This window comes from Haliaeetus albicilla, chromosome 5 (assembly GCF_947461875.1).
Source record: "Haliaeetus albicilla chromosome 5, bHalAlb1.1, whole genome shotgun sequence".
NCBI lineage: Eukaryota > Metazoa > Chordata > Aves > Accipitriformes > Accipitridae > Haliaeetus > Haliaeetus albicilla.
In genome coordinates this window covers 17,987,473-18,006,310 of record NC_091487.1, presented here as the reverse complement: position 1 = coordinate 18,006,310, position 18,838 = coordinate 17,987,473, and the positions used below count along the sequence as shown (strand labels likewise).

At 41.9% G+C, this 18,838-nt stretch overlaps 1 protein-coding gene across 2 annotated transcripts in view; it reads right to left on the bottom strand.

Moving 5' to 3' along the window:
- The window catches only part of ITPK1 (inositol-tetrakisphosphate 1-kinase), a 158,644-nt gene that overhangs the window by 110,328 nt on the left and 29,478 nt on the right, over positions 1 to 18,838 (bottom strand). For both annotated transcript variants that reach the window (XM_069783587.1, XM_069783588.1), the window contains exon 3: positions 11,096 to 11,120. In XM_069783587.1, coding sequence (XP_069639688.1) covers positions 11,096 to 11,120 — 25 coding nt within the window. The remainder of the gene's footprint in view (positions 1 to 11,095; positions 11,121 to 18,838) is intronic.

The window sequence follows — 18,838 nt, the reverse complement described above, 5'->3', positions numbered from 1 at the left end:
CCACCCACTGACCATCAGGGTGTGTTGCTATCCTCTTTTCCTTCCTTGCACTATATTGAAGTCAGACCTACTCTATACTAATACAGAATTAAATATAAGCCACTGACCTGCTGTACAAAGGGCTGACTGCCCTAAATTAGTAAAAAGACATTACACCAACTGACCCTTAAAAGGCACTGCAAGGCCTGGAGCATACTGGATAGACTGAACACACTGTGGCCTTAACAGCTACAGACAAACCAGAGACCAGCCGTACCAGCTCAGGCACAGCGCTATCACATCTTATGCAGCACACAGTATTCGCAAAGCCAACACGCCTGTTGCGCGCATCCACTTCTACAGGCTCAGTCGAAAACACCCAGATTTTAGGAAGCACAGAAAAAACTAGAGATGCACTGATCTAATCATACCAGCAGGCTGAAGAAGCTAAGAAGAGCCAGCAGGCAGTAACATCTAAGACAAAGCAATCACAGCATTTATCAAAAGAAAGCAGAGAACTTGAGCATTCAATACACCTGTTAGGCAAGAGGGACAGCTGGAGTGCAGTCTCCTCACCCAGCAGGAACAGAAAGCAGTGCGAGGACAGTGCACTTACATTACTGGCAGGAAAAAGGTCCTCTGGCCAGTGCAGAAGTGTCACTGTTAGAAACCCACCAGCAACTCTAACCTGCCCTTTTTGGCTCAGAGGCGGAAAAACAATCCAGAGCAGGGACGGGTGGGAGGATCTGTCACCAGCAGGGAGCAAATGCTCTCTCTACCTCCTGTTTAGTCACTTAGGTCACGGATAACCAGCCATTAAGACCTTGAATGGTATGCAAGTCATCACAGCAGGCTCATGAACATGTAATCTGCTTTGACTCTGCTTCAAACTGCTTTGTACTTGAAGTTAAAAAAGTTCTGTTTCCCCCTTTATAGCTGCGGTTCTTTTTTCAGCCACTTAACGATGTTATCATAAAGGAAAGGGTATTACAAGATAAGCTTGTCTAGGTTACAGGAAAGAACATTTTCCAAGCTAACCTAAAGTACAAATGATCTCTCTGCAATTAACAAATTCTCTACAGACTGCAGTTAGCTTGTCCTCTAATCTTTGCCATCATTAAGTCACTGAACAATTTTAACACAATAACTATGCTGCTGAGGTTACAGGACGGTAGAATTGTGCAATGAAGCTTCTTTGAAGCTTCTTGTACAAGAAAACAATTTCAGATGCACTTAGACCTTTGAGTAAAGGAAGCTCTTAGCTCCAATCAACAATTTCCTACAAAAAAAAAGCTAAAAAGCTTTTCTTGGTTTGCAAAGTCAGCCAAAACTCCTCTGCAACAGTTGTTTCCCTTACATTTCAGTCTCTTACAGTATTAGCTCAGTCCCAATGGCATCTTTTCCATCCTGTCTTCAGATGATTCTGTCAAAACACTGTAAATAACTTGTTTGCACTTTGGCAAGGTATCAGGAGGAATTTTTTTTTTTTTAAAAGGTCTTCACTAACTACTGAATACCCATCTTATAACAAACACTCAAATGAGAACACAATATACATATAAATTAACATGTATAGCAACTTTAAATTAGATTCAAACCCCCTTTTATTCAGGGAAGCACGCCAGTTTGGAAATTAAATGAGGCAACCATAATTTACTGTAGCAACCTCAGGTTGAAAAAATTATTAGTGAACTCGAGTAAGACGCTGAAATACCTTGGATCCTAAAATAACAGCCTAAGAATAGTATAAGGTAAGTCCACCGCTTAGCAATGACAGAAGCAGTCTATGGTTTGTATATAGGTATAGTTTCTGGTCTCCTGCTCATAAACTCTGTTGTGCCATTTTTCAAAGACAAGGGAGCACCACTCACAGTTTGATTTAGTTTTTTTATCACATCAGATATCTTAATGACTGGTTAATTGACAGCATTGTCTTAGGATCCTACAGGTCAACAAGCAAACTTTAAGCAAAACTACAGAGGAGAAGTTCTCTTGACATGCTTTTATTCATCTATAATGTGAGCAACAATTAATTCTTTCAACTCCTTTACAAAAATAACCTTAACATAGGAAGAGAACAATTAAAATAAAATGGTCTACAGTATCACCGTTTCAGTGATGAATCTATGCTGTATACCAACATCAGGATTGGCTTTGCTTTGTTTTTAATGTGCAGTTGAGTCACAGAGAGCTCACCTGGATACAGAGCCTCCTAAGAACAAAACCACAGTGCTCTACAGACGGGTGAGCAGGAGAGCAAGCAGCAGAGCACAGGCTGTGACTACCATGAAAGAAACTGCCTCACAGCACTGCACGGAAAAAGTTCGGCAGCTTTTGTGGTTCTTCTGGCTTTGGGATTTATCCAGATTCGTCACTATGTCAGTAGCACGCTGTCTTTAAATATACTGACGGTATCATCCCCAGTATAAATCTGAGCAACAGAGATATATTCACAGTAACCTGCCAGACGAGGCTTGTCTTCAGGCTGCCCCCTGGTCTATGGGAAGAAAGTTAACTCCTGTCCGCAACCTTCTTACCTTTAAAAGAGCTTTCCAAAAGGAGGGACTCTATTTCCACCACTTGCTAAGGGACTGCTTAGGGCCGATCATATACCCATAGGTATCCAATGACTATTTCGATCCATTTTTTAACCATGGTTAGCCCACCCTTGCTCCTGGCATAGCCAGAGGAGAACCACACTAACCTCATCTAGGAAGTTGGAGCAGCAATCTCCTTTTTGACAAGTCACGTGAGGGAAGAGGGATGAAGAAAATAAAAAATTAAAATGAACGTACCACAGGTCTCAAATTTTCCATAAATGTCACCTTAGGTTAAAGAAACACACATTTTGGATAACCCACTTCCACCTCACTTTGTAGAAACTATGCTTGTAATCATCTAAATTTCTCCTGGCCCTCTCCTTTCTTCCTCAGACTGAAATCCTACATTCAACAATTCCCACCCTAAGCTATTAATTGCACTGCTTTTGGTACCAGTGCAAAATGACCTTTAGCAGTACATATTCTCAAAAACTAGACAAAGACAGTGATTAAAAATAAACTGTCAAAAAGTCAATGAGTGTTTTCCATCAATATGCTAGGTCAATGAGAGATATAGCAAAATAGCACCCAAAGGCATAGAAAACATCTACAGCACGTGCAGAAACCCCTTCTGTCCTACCTTTAGATATAGAGCAAAGAGGTCTACACTGTTGAAGAAAAAAAAAAAGCGCAGATGTATTGCTTTCACCAGAAATGCAGAGTTAAAGTGAATAATAAATATTCCTTCTAGTAAAAGACATCACTCTTAAAACAGTGTCCCTTCAAGGAAAAAAAAAAGGGGGGGGGAGGAGAGGGTGGGAAGAATTCAGCTGTTCTCATTAAGTTGAAGACACTCTGCTTTCTTCTGCTATAATTCCATGAAGGAAATCAGGTTCAGGAAAATGTTTCCAGGTTTTGTTGTGTTTGAATGTGCCCTGTTTTATATAGGGGCAGCTGAAGTACACGTGCTAAGAGTTTCTCTGACTTAAAGCTTAAGACCAAATAACTTAAGACACTTTAGGACCTAATGTCTTTAAGGACCACGTTTTATTGGAACCCCACTCAATCCTGTGACATGAATACATTTATCTCCTTTAACTGTGAAGTGCTAGAAAAGCAAACGAGTATGCAGTGATCTCCAGATAAAATTATCACAGGTCACAGCTCAGAACAAAGGAGTAACTAACTTTTGCAGAAGCTGGAGAAAGGAAGAGTCAACAACATATATTAAAAAGACTTCCCCCAACTCCACTGATCTTCTGCAGAGTCCTATGGAGGTTCAGACCTACCAGCACCCTCACTGAGGAAGGCAGGCATACTAATAGTCTCCTTTACTGTTCTGATGATATTCTTTCTATAAAGCTTTGGTTCGAAGCAAGCAATTCTGAGGTACGGTGGACACCAGAGTCATTGCTCCCAAAGGAGCATCGTTGTCCCTGTGGAACAAAACCCCAGGACTGAAGACATGGTTACAACTGCTGTCACAGGAATGAGCTTGCAGCTCTGCCTGAGCAGAGAATTGCATGATCTCACCCCCAAAACAGACAAAGGTTGAGGCATTCAGCTGGGAGAGGACACCTCAATACTAGGGTCAGAGGTACAATCGCCCTTGGCATGGTATCATATTAAGCCCCCATCCTTCCTACCCCAAGAAAAAACTTCAGAGAAGGTTAAAAGAGCTACATGCATATTTGTACTTCAACACAGACTTTACAGTTTCAGCAAACCACAAATGAGACAGGTGGGTTTTAAAATAAGGCGTTTCCCCAAGTCACATGTCTCCAAACACACTCCATTTTCCCTGCTTTGATACTATATCACAATACTTGCATCCAGTGAGACAAATAATCCTATTGTTTAACGCAGCCCAAAATTAAAGCCTGGTCTTTGCTGGCCCATAAGCACCACTGCAATAATCATGATCAAAAAAAGCAATGTCTAATTGTCATTTTGTGCAAAGACTGGGACTGTATGCTGCAAAATATTGCTAGCCAAAAGGAGGCAAATACAGAGTTCTGCTCCTCAGCATTTCTGTAAAGGTCTTATTTTTAACCATACTGTTTCTTGAGGAGGAATTTATGAAGCTTTGCAGGTTACAGAAGTATCTGGGAAGACTCTTATATGCTGATGACTGGAAGAATATTATACACAGCAATCTTCAGAAATTACCAGCCCCCATTAATAATCTCATTTTCCTTCACACACTCACCTTACTCTACATCTCCTCCATTCTGATACCTCAAAGCAACTTAATGGCATTCCACTACATGGAACATTACCTTCATTAGGAAACAGAGGCAAAATTTGTAAGGGAGTTGCCCAAAGCACCTACAGTAAGTGACGAAGCGAGGCAACTCCCCACTGCAATCTCAATCCCCTTACAGTCACCAATATCTTTGGCAGAGGTCCCACAGGGACTGGATTTCCACCCAGAACATCCCAACTCCCAGCTTTTAGCACTGTTAAGAATCACTGCCTCATCACTACATACCAAGGAGTCAGGAGAAGACAAAAGGGTGAAGGCAGTACAAGCTCAAACTGACAGCCATTCATTACACATTAGTTACAGATTTCTAAATCTTAGTAATATTTTCATTCACCCAGATGACTTCTGCAAGTGACTGTGGAGCCCACCTCTCCTAGGCCACTGGGATTCAGTCAGAGTCAAAAGAAAGCAGTCAAACCAGTCAGTAAGAGACACTCTCTGAGCCACAAAAATTTCTTCATGGTTCTCTAATTCACTCACCAAGAGTGAAAATAAATCAGATCTAAATGTATTTTGATTTGTTTGGCTTACTCTGTCTGATTTTTAAGAATAAGTGTTTATTTTTTTAACCTGCTTAATCCACATGGTGGAAATGTTCTGTAGTTTTCTCTTTCTTCCCTGCACCAATAGATGTGTGCTTATTCTTCTTCCCCACTGGACCAGAAAGGGTCATACTGTACCTAACTGACCAGTCTGCTGATGCAATATATAACAGCATGCCAAAATCATCCCTCCCTGCACTGGAACCTGTGCTTCATTCCTGCTGGGCAATTCTGCTTCTTAGGTACCAAGAAGGTCTTGCACAGAGGGATCTCCCCTACTGAGAAGGGCCAGAGAGAGGATTCTGCCTGGGATTTGGCTTCAAACCCAGAAACAGCAGGACTGTGGAAGAACGAGATTGTTGGAACTTTTTTGGAAGACCCCACTTTGTGTGGTTAGCATACTCTGAGTAGCACTGACACTAAGAAGTATCAGGATCTTTTCAAGATTTTAACCAGCAGCCCCTCACCTTCAAGCACATGCAAAGTACCTAATACCAGCCCTCCCCAGTCTGGATTGAGGGCTTCTGTAGCATCATTTCCAAAAATGCACTGAAGGCAAAGCAGACTGCCATTCTCAGGAGAACATGGACTTTACTGAGGGGCTGGCATGCATGTAAAAATAAACTTTCTTCTCCCTGTACTAGAAAGCCAACTCTCCAACATCTCAACAACCCTGCTTGTTTTGGAAGCTTTCCAGTCACATCTTTCTGTACATGCTATCGGGTATATATTTTATAAGTGGCTTTTCTCGGTTAGAACACTGCTGTTCCAAGCTTATTCCATTAATACTTCATGTGAAAATAAACCTCTCCGTATTTCAAGAAAACAACAGTTCCCTGGCAACAATTAGTGGAAACTGTTGTCATTAGTATTTTACTTTGATTGGAGAACTAAAAAGGGGGGGAGGGGACCCTCAATTCTCCTTCACAGGCTTCACTAAAACACACGGTTCAAAGGACAGTTTTCTTCTCCAAAGTAGAAGATTTCAAATATCAATTCCCAGAGAGGTGGGGGAAAAAGGAAAAACAAAACAGCAGCCAAGACCATTGTAACTACCACAATCAGCTGTTCCACACTGGAAAACATGTTGTCCTCCATATCCCACTGCTATTAAAAAATGTGCAGCTTGAAATACAATGACTAATTCCACTTTTATAGCCAACTGACTAGAACATCTTTCTAAGATAAAAGAGAGCATTAGTGTTCATTTGAACCAAAAAATACCCACTGAAAATAGGAAATCTTCACTATTTTAAAATTAAAAAATGCAAGCGAGAGCTCTAGGAAAGCTTGGGTGTGGAAGCGCTTGAAACAGCTTTGAAGTCACAAGAAACGCAAAGGCTCCAAACTTTGTCACACAAAGACCGAACTGGCAATTTGTCAGAAGCCAAAGGGCTGCAGCTAATTATTCTGGATTTGCATAGCTTGTGAAACAAAAATAAATGCATGTCCCCATCAGAGGCACTTGTGATGATTTCCACTTCACTGCACATGTTTTCAATCTTACATTCTTCAAACTAAGCCAAACAGATTTTTCCTGAAAAACAAGGTAGATGGAGATGTTCTCTCTCCCTCACCGGCGTACAAAGTCATAAGAAACTGGATACTTTACTGGCTCAAGAACCACCGACAATTTTCAATTCTAAATTTGGCCCTATGCTAATTTGGGGGATGGAGGGGTGAAATTGAACAAAACAAAAGTTTTTATTTAAAAAGATCAGAAACAGCTTTACCTTTTAGAAACTACCTAAACCCCTTCTTTCCTATATTCCATTATAGAAAATGGATATTTTTTTTTAATAGTAAATGCCTCATCAGACAACCACTGCATAAGTTCAGAGGCAGCCTTTCCCTTGAAACAATGATGAAAGAATTTATTAGGAAATGCTTCAATTTAAGCATTTACTGGCAAGTCACCCCAATGCCAGTGTATGAGCTGCTTTGCCTCAGCTTTGCCAGCTGCTGCCTACCCAGTAACTGCCTGCAGGCCATGGCAGATGGGCTTCAGTCATGTTTGTCACCTGTTCAGAGCATCTCCACTCCTCCTCTGGCTACCAGCTCAAGCCACTCCAGCTGAGCAGGCAGCTGCAAGGGGTGGCAAGAGCTGGCAAGAAAGGGGAGGTACATAACTGCCACAGGAACCACAAAAGCATTACATTCAGAATCCTTTAAATGCAGCCTTAAGATTAAATGCAGCTGAACTGGTGCTGTCAATCACTGAAAGAAAGCCAGCAACACCAGGTCTGCTGACCACCTTCAATTGCTCTTCCCTTCCTTTTCGGCCCCGCACAGCAGTACACGGAAGCCCCAAAGCTGAGCAGCATGTGGCCCCATGCCTCTTCTGAGACAGCGGCAGCTGGAACTCCTGTCCCGCAGGTTTGCCAGCACAGCTCCCAATAGACTGGGGCTGGTACAGCAACAGGTTCCCTAGAGGAGCTTGGGTACATCCTTCAGTCTTCCCTCCTGCAAAACTGGAACAAGAGCACTTCCTTACCTCACAGGGTACAAACAAGTAAGCACCCTAATTCAAGAAGCAGCCTGATACTGGGGTGACGCCTACTTAAAAAAATTAAGCAAGTGACCTGCCACAAGGTAAGAGATATAGCACAGTATTCTGTTAAGAGCCCGTATTTAAAAGCCAAGATGACATTTGGATTTTTCTTGTAATATAACACTGGTTTGTAGCTGCCCCACTGACTTGGATTTAAGCTGCAGAAAGCAAATCTAGATCCAAAACATTGCCAGATCTTAAAGATGCTGCTACTCCGAGTTCTGCCGCTGCCCACTGGAAAAACAGAAATGAGCTAACCCATCTATACTCCCAAATGTTTGGGTGCAGGCTCAGGCTCATGCTGTCTTTGGAAAGTTCATAATCTTTAAAGCTTTTTATTTAATTTAGGCCAGATAGCTTGATGGATGTTACTCAGTTGTACTATATAATGTCACACATTTCAGCTCCTGTGCATTGAGTTCACAGTGAATTCTCATTATGTTAGAGTTTAATCAGTATTTCTAAAAAAACCCTATTACTTATCACCACACAAGTTGAGAGGTTCTTTGTTTGTTTTCAGTGTGATGCTTGAATAATGTCTTACTGCTGGATAAAGGAGCATGACTGCTTAGCATCCCACTGCCATTCCTATTCTTCCATTATTTCTCTTTGGAGGATGTGCATGTTCCCCCACTTAATAAAAACAGAAAGCTGGAACCACTCTTTCTGCTGGAACCGAAAGTCTGAGACAAGACAAAACACAGAACTTGAACACAAGTCACAGAACATTAATTGCTGTCTATAGCAGCAGCTCGCTGATAATCTGTATGGCGCAATTAGCCTTAAGATAGCAAAATAAGAGGATTTCATTGGTGTAGGTAAAGAATAGAGGACCATCGTAATTCCTTACTGCAGGAAGGAAACAGAAGTCACACAGGTGCTTATTTGAAGACTTTGAAGACTTCCCTTTAGTAGTAGGAAATTCTTTCCTGCTCCTGTGAAACATCTTTGGAAAATAATAATCTGACATCTGTTCACAGAAATCAGCCCATACCAGTCCATTGAGCTTTGCTATCTGGAAGCCAGTAACTGTACCTTACCTTCCGACTTGCTACTTATTATTGGAAAGCACGTCTACATTCAGAAAAAAATTTGAATTTATGTAAAGAAGAAAACAGATGAACAGCCTGTGTATTTTTGAGTTTTGAGTTACTTGTCTATTGTCGGGTGTAAAAGCTAGTTTATCTTGAACAGGATAGGTTCTTTAAAGGAGGAGAAGGGGAAACAAATCAAAGAAACACTGCTGCTCAACATAGGAAACCAATATTCCCTCTGTCAAATAAACTTTGTCCAGCAGATCGACACCAAGACATCCTCCACCTAGAAGCAGGGCTAGTGGGACAGATCATGCGAGGTCATTCAAGCAAAGCTTTCTAGTAATACTGGATGGAGAAAGAGCTCATTTCTGATACATGCCCTACTGGCTACAAGTACATGCATCAGGATATATGAAGCAATACACAAGCGATAGGCAAGGGGTGATCACACACAGCCATCCATCCTGCTCTAGCAGAGCAGCAGGCATCGGTGTTTCAGGTATGCCTTTGGGGCACAGATTCCCAGTATAGGTTAGTCTGACATCTCAACTATGCTGCGAAATTTGAGACCATAAAGTAATTTTACACAAAATCCTGTCTAGTTCTGTCCAAATGTTTCCCCAAATGCTCTTCCAATAAAGAAATCCTTTCCAGTCATTTTGTGTCTATCTGATGACTAGCCATTAAGCTACACAAACATCCGAAGACTAACAGGTAACCCATGGAAAGACAGCAACTTTAATCTACAAGGTAAAATGGAATTTGCCCTCTGTTCAGCTAATCAGTGTATCATTGAATTCATCTCATACAAGCACCTTGCTACCTAAACGTGCAGTGCAGGCGCAAGGCACATATAACAAATGCAGACATTAGACTGTAATACACTGGGGTATTATTAAAATAATAGTATCCCCTAGACAGCGACACAAATATAGGCTAGCTTTCTCCCTCTGCTACTCGAAGCTGTGCTTCGCAAATGCTGGTTTGTATTTAACAATCTGGAGATGCTATTATCACAACTGATGAAAGAAGCTGCTCCTTAGCTCTGAGCAATAGGAGGTACAAGTATGGAAGGTGATGCTGTAGTGGTGAACGGTTAAATGCAGCCAGTAAAGTATATGCCCTTTTTCCTTGGAATACCCTGCAGCTCTCAGACAACCACACATACCTGAAAGACATATTCTCCAGTTTAACCAGCAATGAGAATTTTTTAAAGCCTTTTCTGATAGTGGATTCTTTAAAATAACATGGGCTGATTTTTCAATTATTTTTTTTTAAAGTGCTTTTCTCCTATTCCCTACTGGTGTTGAGAAGCACCTTTCACATAGACTTAAGAGCAGCCTCAACTATCAGTGGCTAACACCCCATTTTCCTCCTCTCTCCTCTGTCCTCTCCATTGAAGCAGTTCCATCTCTGCTACTGAGATATGAGAATACAAGTGTGAGGAACACACTGACCACCTTAGACTGCAAAATGAGCACTAGGTAAGCATCAGCCAGACTGAAACCTATGACACACGGCTCTTCTAAGTACACAAAATAAGCCAGAAGGAAAAAGCATGCTCCTTCTTCAATCTTTTAGGGCTATAGTGCTCTATGTTACAGCTGTCATGTAACATAATTCCCTTCCCAAGTTGCCATCATCCTTTAAGTAACATCTTGTGTTAAATATGACCATTCAGACCTGGGAAAGAACAAATGTAGCCAACACCTGAGCTTATCTATAGATGGGCTACAACTCAAAGGCACTTTAGTATCATTTCTCTGCTCACTAGGTTACAAGAACATTCCTTGTGCCATAGCTTTTTTCAAAGGCCAGCTCCTGTTTCTGTTAAGCCTGACTGTCCACAAACACAATAAACACAGAGTAACATCGCCTAATCAACTATCAGATCTTATTAACAGACACAAGAAAAGCCAAACTGCATTCCCACTTTCACCAAACTGCATTCCCACTTTCACCAGGGCACCTGCTGAGTTAAGACTAGATGGGCTCAACACATGCTTCACAAAAGGGGGATCCTCTTTTTCCAAAAACAGTATCCGTAGCAGAGAATTGAATGAAAAAGAAAAATAATTAAGCCCAGGTCATGTTGACATCTAAATGACAGCATTTAAAATCAGTAAGCCTTCTTTATAAGAAAACAGAGGGCAAAAAAATCAAATATAGTTTTTACTCACCTGTACTACTTCTACTCCTCTTTTCCTGGAAAAGAAAAGAAAAAAAAAAAGGGGGAATGGTTAATGTTGGAAACATGGGGAAAATGTAAAAACAAACACTAATGGAAAAGAATTGCTTCATACTAGAATACAAACAATAAAAATCTGCACTAATGAACCTGATTCCAATTCAGGAATGCACTTGTTCAATTCCATTCCCTGCCTAGGAAGCACTTCAGCAGCTTCTGAATCATGGCCTCAGAAGCAACCCAAGATGCGTACTAAGCAGCTGCACCACTGGGACTGATACAGCTGCCAAGTGAGCAGAGGTAGGAAGTGGCTGATGTTAGGGAGGAAGCATCTCAATTTTAGTCAGTTCTACTTTGCTCTTCATTTCTCATCTGTCCTCAGAGTGTATGACTTGCACCACAGCACATTCCACATGCTTGATAGATCTCTGATTTTGATCCAAAGATACATGCATAAATGTATGGGAGAATGAACATAGCACCTTGCAGCCATTTATCCTCTTATTTACAGACTTGTTCTACCCCTGTCATCTTGGTACACAGAATGCTTTGCAGAGCTACACACACAGTGACTCACATCAGTTATTCTCTGCTTGAAACCCCTGCCAAGAAATTTTTAAGTTGTCCCATGGCTTGTCTCCATCACAAGCACAAGAATACCCAAGCCGGCTCCACAGACCAGCCCTGCAAACAGAACAGGGAAGGGGACAAAGGAAGGGTATAGGCACAGGTCAGGTCCAGAACAGAGAGACTGCCCTGCAGCTGGAGCACCCTGCCCAGATGTGTCGTCATACTGCTGCAACTCCATTGCAGATACATCCCCATAGATCCACTGCTCAAGACAGATGATCCATTTTGGAAGCAGTGCCTCAAAACTACAATTATTTAAAACTCCAGCTGGTGATTGGTACTGCACTGTGTGTGTCAGATAGACCTAACTGTGCTGGCCTCGGCAGAGGCAATAACCCCTACATCGTGTAGCAGTGCCCAAAGAAAAGCTAATAAATTACACAAGCAACCATGCAAGCAAACACATACAGATTCAACCCCATAAAGCAAGTATGCTCCATTGTCCCAGCCCAAGTAAGCATCAAGCTACAGGCTGGGATGGGACTCTCTGCATTCATCAGCCCCCAGTGCTGCAGTTTCCTTTGGGAAGAAAGGGACACACACCCAGGTATGTGAGCAGAGAAACAGACACAGCATACTGCAATACCCTGTTCTAGATGGTGGGCAGTCTGGACGTGGAGACACCAGAAAGTGCAATGCCCCATAGTTTAGACACATACTTGGACTTCAGTTCAAAGACTTGTAGTCAGTCTGGCTCCTGCAGGAGCAGAGTTCAAATACTTGGGGTTTTTCAGAAAGGCCCATGCCTCTGAACGCTGGTTTGGCCACACAGGGAATAGTTCTAGTAATCCTGAAACACCAAGGATAAGAGACTGGAGTGGCCTACTAATTATACTCCAAAATGTCGAGAACTGCAATTGGTAGAGCCAATTTAGGCAGATCTGTAGAGATGGTCATCTACTCTGCTGGTACGAGAACTGAGATTCAGGTACATGCAGCCAGACAATGCTCAGTCACTGCATTTCACAAGTTATCAAGCAAAACAAACCATTTCTGCTCAAGTCTTGAGAGCAGAACTGAATCCCTGGCACAAAGCCCAGCTGTCCCTGCTCCATGCCACCCTCCCAATACATGCAGGCTATTTAAATATGTTAGAACCTTCTCCTCACTTTGAAGACATAGGGAATTTAACTTAAAAATCAAAAGCCTTAGCAAACACAAGACAGGAATCTCTCTTCCTCATTCCCACTAACCCCACATGCGAAAATCAAAGACCCTTTTTCGGGGAGGTCATAGAGCAGGACTGCCTAACTCTGCCCTCAATGCTTTTCTATCTAAGAGCGTCTGTGCTGTTGTCCATAGTCACAACTGCTGCACACTGCTGAATACACAATGGCTTCTCCAGTTTTCCGCCCGATACAGTAAGTCTTTCTTTTCGGAAGCCATTACAAAGATGCCCAAAGGGACAGGCGATCAGTCAGCATCTATGACACAAGTTGCTCCCTTCTTCCACTTTACCAGTGTGCAGTTTCTCTGGCCTAGAAGCAGCATGCACTGCACAGCCACAACAGAGAGCTTGTCGTTGCTCAGCAAGAAAATTTAAAAGAAAATGAAACCAAGCACCTCTTGCCGAGAATTTCAAAGCCCTCTTGCAGATCACAGTAGCTTGTAAATGGTGGGTAATTAATATACTGCCATTACAGTGTGGGAAGCATTGCTGCAGACCATCACCTGAGGCTGGCCAGATGTGTTCCAACTGTGTTTTGAGAAGAAAATATGAATCTCCTAGAGAAAGGGTTAATAGCCAAATTGCTGAAACCATGATTTTCACACAGCTAAGCAAGATAAGTAAGAAATATTAGGTAGAGAATGTTTTTTTGTAAATTAGGGCAGCAGCCTACTCGGAAGCATTCCAAGTATTTTAAGCTAAAACTTAAAATAACCAAACCAGCTATACTTTTGCTGTGTCTGCCCTGGAGTAAACAGAACTCAAAATTGCCATTGAAATACACCAGGCTTCAAACGGGACCACTCCAGAGCCCCTGGAAGAATAGAGGCTGATGGCAAAGGCTGCATTTCTTGCCATGCCTGCATACACGCTTAATAAGCTTTGCTCTACTTTGAAGAAGAAAAATACTTGCAAGCTGGTTGCCAAACCCACTTGAGAAAGAGTCAGTCCAAAGGTTTTCTATAATCCCCTCAAAATGGACTTTGCAAATTTACTGGGACTCATCGAAACTGACTGTGCTGCCCAAGCAGAAGGGAAGAAGTCAGACCAGCACCCAAGCAGGGAGAGAAGGGGTGCCTGCTGTTGGATATGATGTCACACACGCTTGAAAAGCTATGAGAAGGATGAAGCAATTGCCAAGGTTAGCTTGTAGCGCTGGGTCTTCCCCTTTTTCAGAAGGGGGGATGGTCCCCTTTGGTTACCTTAAATATGAAAAGTTCTCATGTTTCAACCCAGGGGGACCAGAAACCATAGAAGCATGCATATTTTGAGGATTAGTTAATTTGGAAAAAATACTCTACCAAAATAGCTTTTTCTGAAAATAAGTTATTTTAAAAACAAAAAGTATCCAAACCACCAGGATGTCAAGCAATCACACACCTCAGTTCTGGCATTAGCTGATTCTCCACCTCGAAGATTTCCTGTGTCAGTGACTTCAGACTTTTCAGCCGGGCAGGTCACAGCTGCAGGCTCAGGGCAGCAAGACATCCCTTATGCAACCAAGCATGCAATACCATCTAACCACACTAACTGCCTCACGTCATATGCGAAAGGGCTTAGGGACAGGCACGGAAAGAAAGCTGATCCTACACACAAGAAACTCTGGGACCCTCAAAAAATGAGCAAACAGAGGGAATGAAGCAGGCTGTGGGCCACAAGCAATTCCCCAACAAGGGGCTGTCTGTGCAGGACTCTCAATGGAGACAAGACGGTTGCTGAATTAACTGCTCTGGGAGTCTGACAGAGCCACGGACCAGCCACCACTTCTTCCTGTGGTGCTTAAAAAGCTAGTAAGAAAAATACATCCTACAGCCTTGGTGTATGTTCTTTTAGGCTGTTTCTTTAGCAGAGGACAGGCTTTCCGTTAGCTACGCCGAGACATGCGCCAGAGATGCACTTAACATACATGAGATACTACAACAAACTCCTCTCCCAGCGCAAGCCACAGATGCTTGCATGGGTACGGGAGTACAGCTCAGATGCAAACAGCAAACTGCAAATTCTGCAGACAAGCAAGACAGTTAAGAAAAATTAAGTGAGGGATACAAAAATTTGTCCAGGCTAAGCAGAATGCTTCCACAGGTACCAACGCCTATGTCAAAGGTGCTGTCTCCCAGGGGGGGCTATTTCACTTGGAGTACTGACCACTACTCGTGTCCCTCATTGTATTCTCCATGACCCTTCTTTCTTCCCTTGTAGCTTGACACTGAGCCACAGCCTACCAGAGGAAGAGCTCCCATTCCCAGCTGGCCTGGCTGCCTTCCGATATTAGGAAGGTTATACAAAACCCACAGCAAGTCTCTTTTTCTGAGGGGAAAAGAAAGATCATTATTAGCTGTATTTCCCTTCTCCCTCCAAAGAGGCAACACAAACAGGTCAAAGAGAGACTGCATCTGCCCGCATTCATTGAACAGATGTTTGAAAAATGGTCAGTTCTAAACTATACTCCCAGAGGTCACTATTTTTAAAACACATTTCATTCCTACGATCATCAGCTCAGAAAAAAAAAAAAAAGGAATTATTAGCAAATGTTAAAAAATGTCTGGGAGAAAAGAAAAGGGGGAAAAGTGTTTGAAGGTGATAAAACTAAACACCTAACTTACAGCAAAGAATCAATGTCTTCAACTGGCATAGTATGCCTAAAGCTATGGAAACCTATTCAGGTGCAGTACAAATTACTGACTGGTGCTTCACGTGTTCCCTTCCTTCAGCACGCAGCTCTGCTGAATCATGCACTCCAACGTTTAAAGGAAAAACAGAAACATTTAAGTAACTGCTGCATTAGCCTGCAATATCAAATAAAACCCAGAAGCTTGTTACGGCTTACTAGTTCTATACCTGAACCCTGTAAACAACTCTACTGGATAATGCAAGCCTCCCCATATGCAATAATGATCAAAATAATTACCATGCAGGTTGACTTCATGTTTAAGTTAGAATGACGTATGGATTTAGACAAGAATTCAATATCAAGTGCATAAAAGCACATTAATTGGTGTTTTGGAATCAATGTTTTACTACAGCCTCAAACTATGTAGAATAGTTGGCTTTTGGGGTTGGGTGTTTGTTTGGGTTTTTTTAACATCCAAAGTAAACCGTTTGGACTAATTCCCCACAGCATCTAGGACCTGAATGTTATAGTGAGTGACAGTCAAAAGAGAAAATTACTATCCAGTCATATATCATAGCCATGGTTAAGTAACATATTTTTGCTGTCTGGTCTGAGTGACAGATTGAAAAATGCCAAACAGAATTTACAATTTCAAAAGTAAAAGGCAATCTTTGTATCTGTTTTAATAGCCTAAGAAGTTATTAGTGCATGCAGTGAAGTTCATTTTCTCATAAGAGAATGTTTCACCTCCAAAACGTCCCACGTAAAAAAGTGGCAAATATTAATAACAATGTATTGCTTTGATATAAAAAACAAGAGCATTTTCCCAGAAAAGCAATACAGTGGCATCAAAGGGAGTTGTATAAACATTAATGCGTCAGAGCAAACACCTGCAGCCACCAAGACTTTCCACCACACTGAAATTATCAGACATGGAGGAAGGCACCAGGCAAGCAATACCAAAGCAAAATGGCCTTGCAGACAGCCCGTTTCTCCTCCTGGCACAAAGGCAACCTCAGCTCATTTGCCTTAGTTTTTCCATTAGCAGAATACCCTGCATTTCTGTAGTTAAATATTTGTGAGGATCCTTGTTTTTATTATTTTTCATCACTGATGGACTCCACCTTACTGTCTATTAGGGAAGCAAGCAAGTGGCAACCCCAACACAGGGGTGCTCGCTGTCCAGGGGCCCTGGCCCACAGCCGCAGGCATCAGTGCACATGGAAGTTAACTGACAGCATCTGAAACATGGCAAGACTCAACTGTAACGTGGGTATTTTTTGTGGTTTGGTTTTTTGCACACAGACCATCAAGCAGGCAATTAATCAGAGTTAATTTTACCAATTTATATCCAACTATTCTTACCTTTCAGCAAGCTTTTCCCCTTCAGTAATCAGTATTTTGGAAAGCTTTATGACTGAAATGGATCAAAAGTTGGCATTTGGGGGAGGGAGTGCTCAATTTTCTCAGTCTGTAAAGCACCATCGATCCAAAAGAGAAGTGAAATAAAGTGCACCTTTATAATCCGGTGGGAACAGATAACGTAGTATGGGGGAGAAAAGGTCTCACTTAAAACTCTTGAGTGCTCTTTAGATGGGCTGAAGAAAACCCAAGACTTTGGGCTGTTAGAGAGGACCTTTTAAGTAGAAAAAAGAAAATCAGAGAGGGTAGCCACATTTGTGCATTTCTTCCTTCTTTTTATAAACAGGGAATGGTCCGAGCAATAGGACCCCTGATACATCAGACACTACAACATTACTAAGTGGTTTTCACACCACCACCCCATTCACACGTGACATTTGGTAGAACCATCTGATCTTCTCCACATCTTCAAAGCATTGTATCATCCCATTTACAGCTATAAAAGTGCTTCTTAAGAGAGTGCTGTATCAGAACAAAGTGCCCTGAAAGGGACTAGAAAATAAGAGAGGATCTTCGTAGGGCAGCAGCAGCATCACTCCGGTATTCACCTGCAGCACCACAATGCTTCCACATGCCAAAAATTCCCACCACAACACACACAAACATTCACCAGCATCTCACAGCAAAGATCCAGCTAGAAAGCCACTAACCCCTTATCCTGCAAGAGCAATGACAAAATGAAGCATCCAACATCATGATTTCAGAGGTTTAAGTAGCAGAGAGGAAAAAGCCATGAAAGAAAGAAACCAGACACTGTAAGCAGTAACTAGAGGAAATAAATTGCCTTTAGTCACTAAATATTAATACAAAGTTTCAGTAATAGTTTCATGAAATATTACAGGGCTACTAATTTCAGTATTAAAAAACAGATATTGCGGAAATAAAATCAGTATATCCCAAGTTATGAAAGCCATAAAGTCAGTAAATACAAACTCAAAAGGATCTGTTTTCTTTTTAAGCTAGGCATTTAAGATGGATCAGTGCTGCTGAGCTCTGCCAGACTCTTTTCTTGGAACTAGTGACCCCAGGTTCTGGGAGCTCATACTCGCTGCTTTCCCAGCAGGGACACAAAACCTTTAACCACAGTCTTTTGAGAAAAAAAAACAAAAACAAAAACAAAAAAAAACCCCAAACTACCAGCTGAAGAGCCATCAGTGGGAAGAAGGAATGATTAACAGCCGCACAGAAAAATTATTAAAGGCAACGAGTTATTCATCCTACCAGACAGAGACATATTTAGTACCTGATGACAATTATAAGCAATTGGGCAGGGTTCAGCCTTCAGCCATAGGCTTACACCACCAGACATTATCAGATTCAGTTCCCAGCTATGGCAGGCAGCCACACCATGTGATCTCTTTATAACCTTATTAAAAACCATCTTCAAACCAAGCTGTTTTGGCACCGTATCTTCTATTACAAGACATTAATTTCCCAAAGGTCAGAGTCCTTCAAATTTGCAGGCTAAATTGTTCCAGCATCATACTTTGGCTTCAATAAACTGCTTGCTTCCTTAAGTGCTGCAAAGAACATGCATGTCCTTTCTGCTCCCAGCTTCCTTTGTCTCCCCACGACCCTGGTCACCCCAGTGTTAATATGACCCTCTGCAAGAAGCAAACACATGACCCATCTCTTTCAAAAGTCTTTCTAAGGTCACGAGGCACTGGCGATGACTGAGAGAGACCTGAGAAGAGGCAGCGTAATCACAAGGCAGAAGACAGTATCCCTTCCGGGGACAGATATGGTATTTATCTTTTACATATATATACATATTAAAACTCTTACTGCAGAAGCTATTAGAGGCTTCTAGAAACATGTGAACATATTTACATTTTACGAACAAAAGGAACAATAACCTCACACTAACAGATTTATAATCTGAAGGATGCTTAATATTGCATACT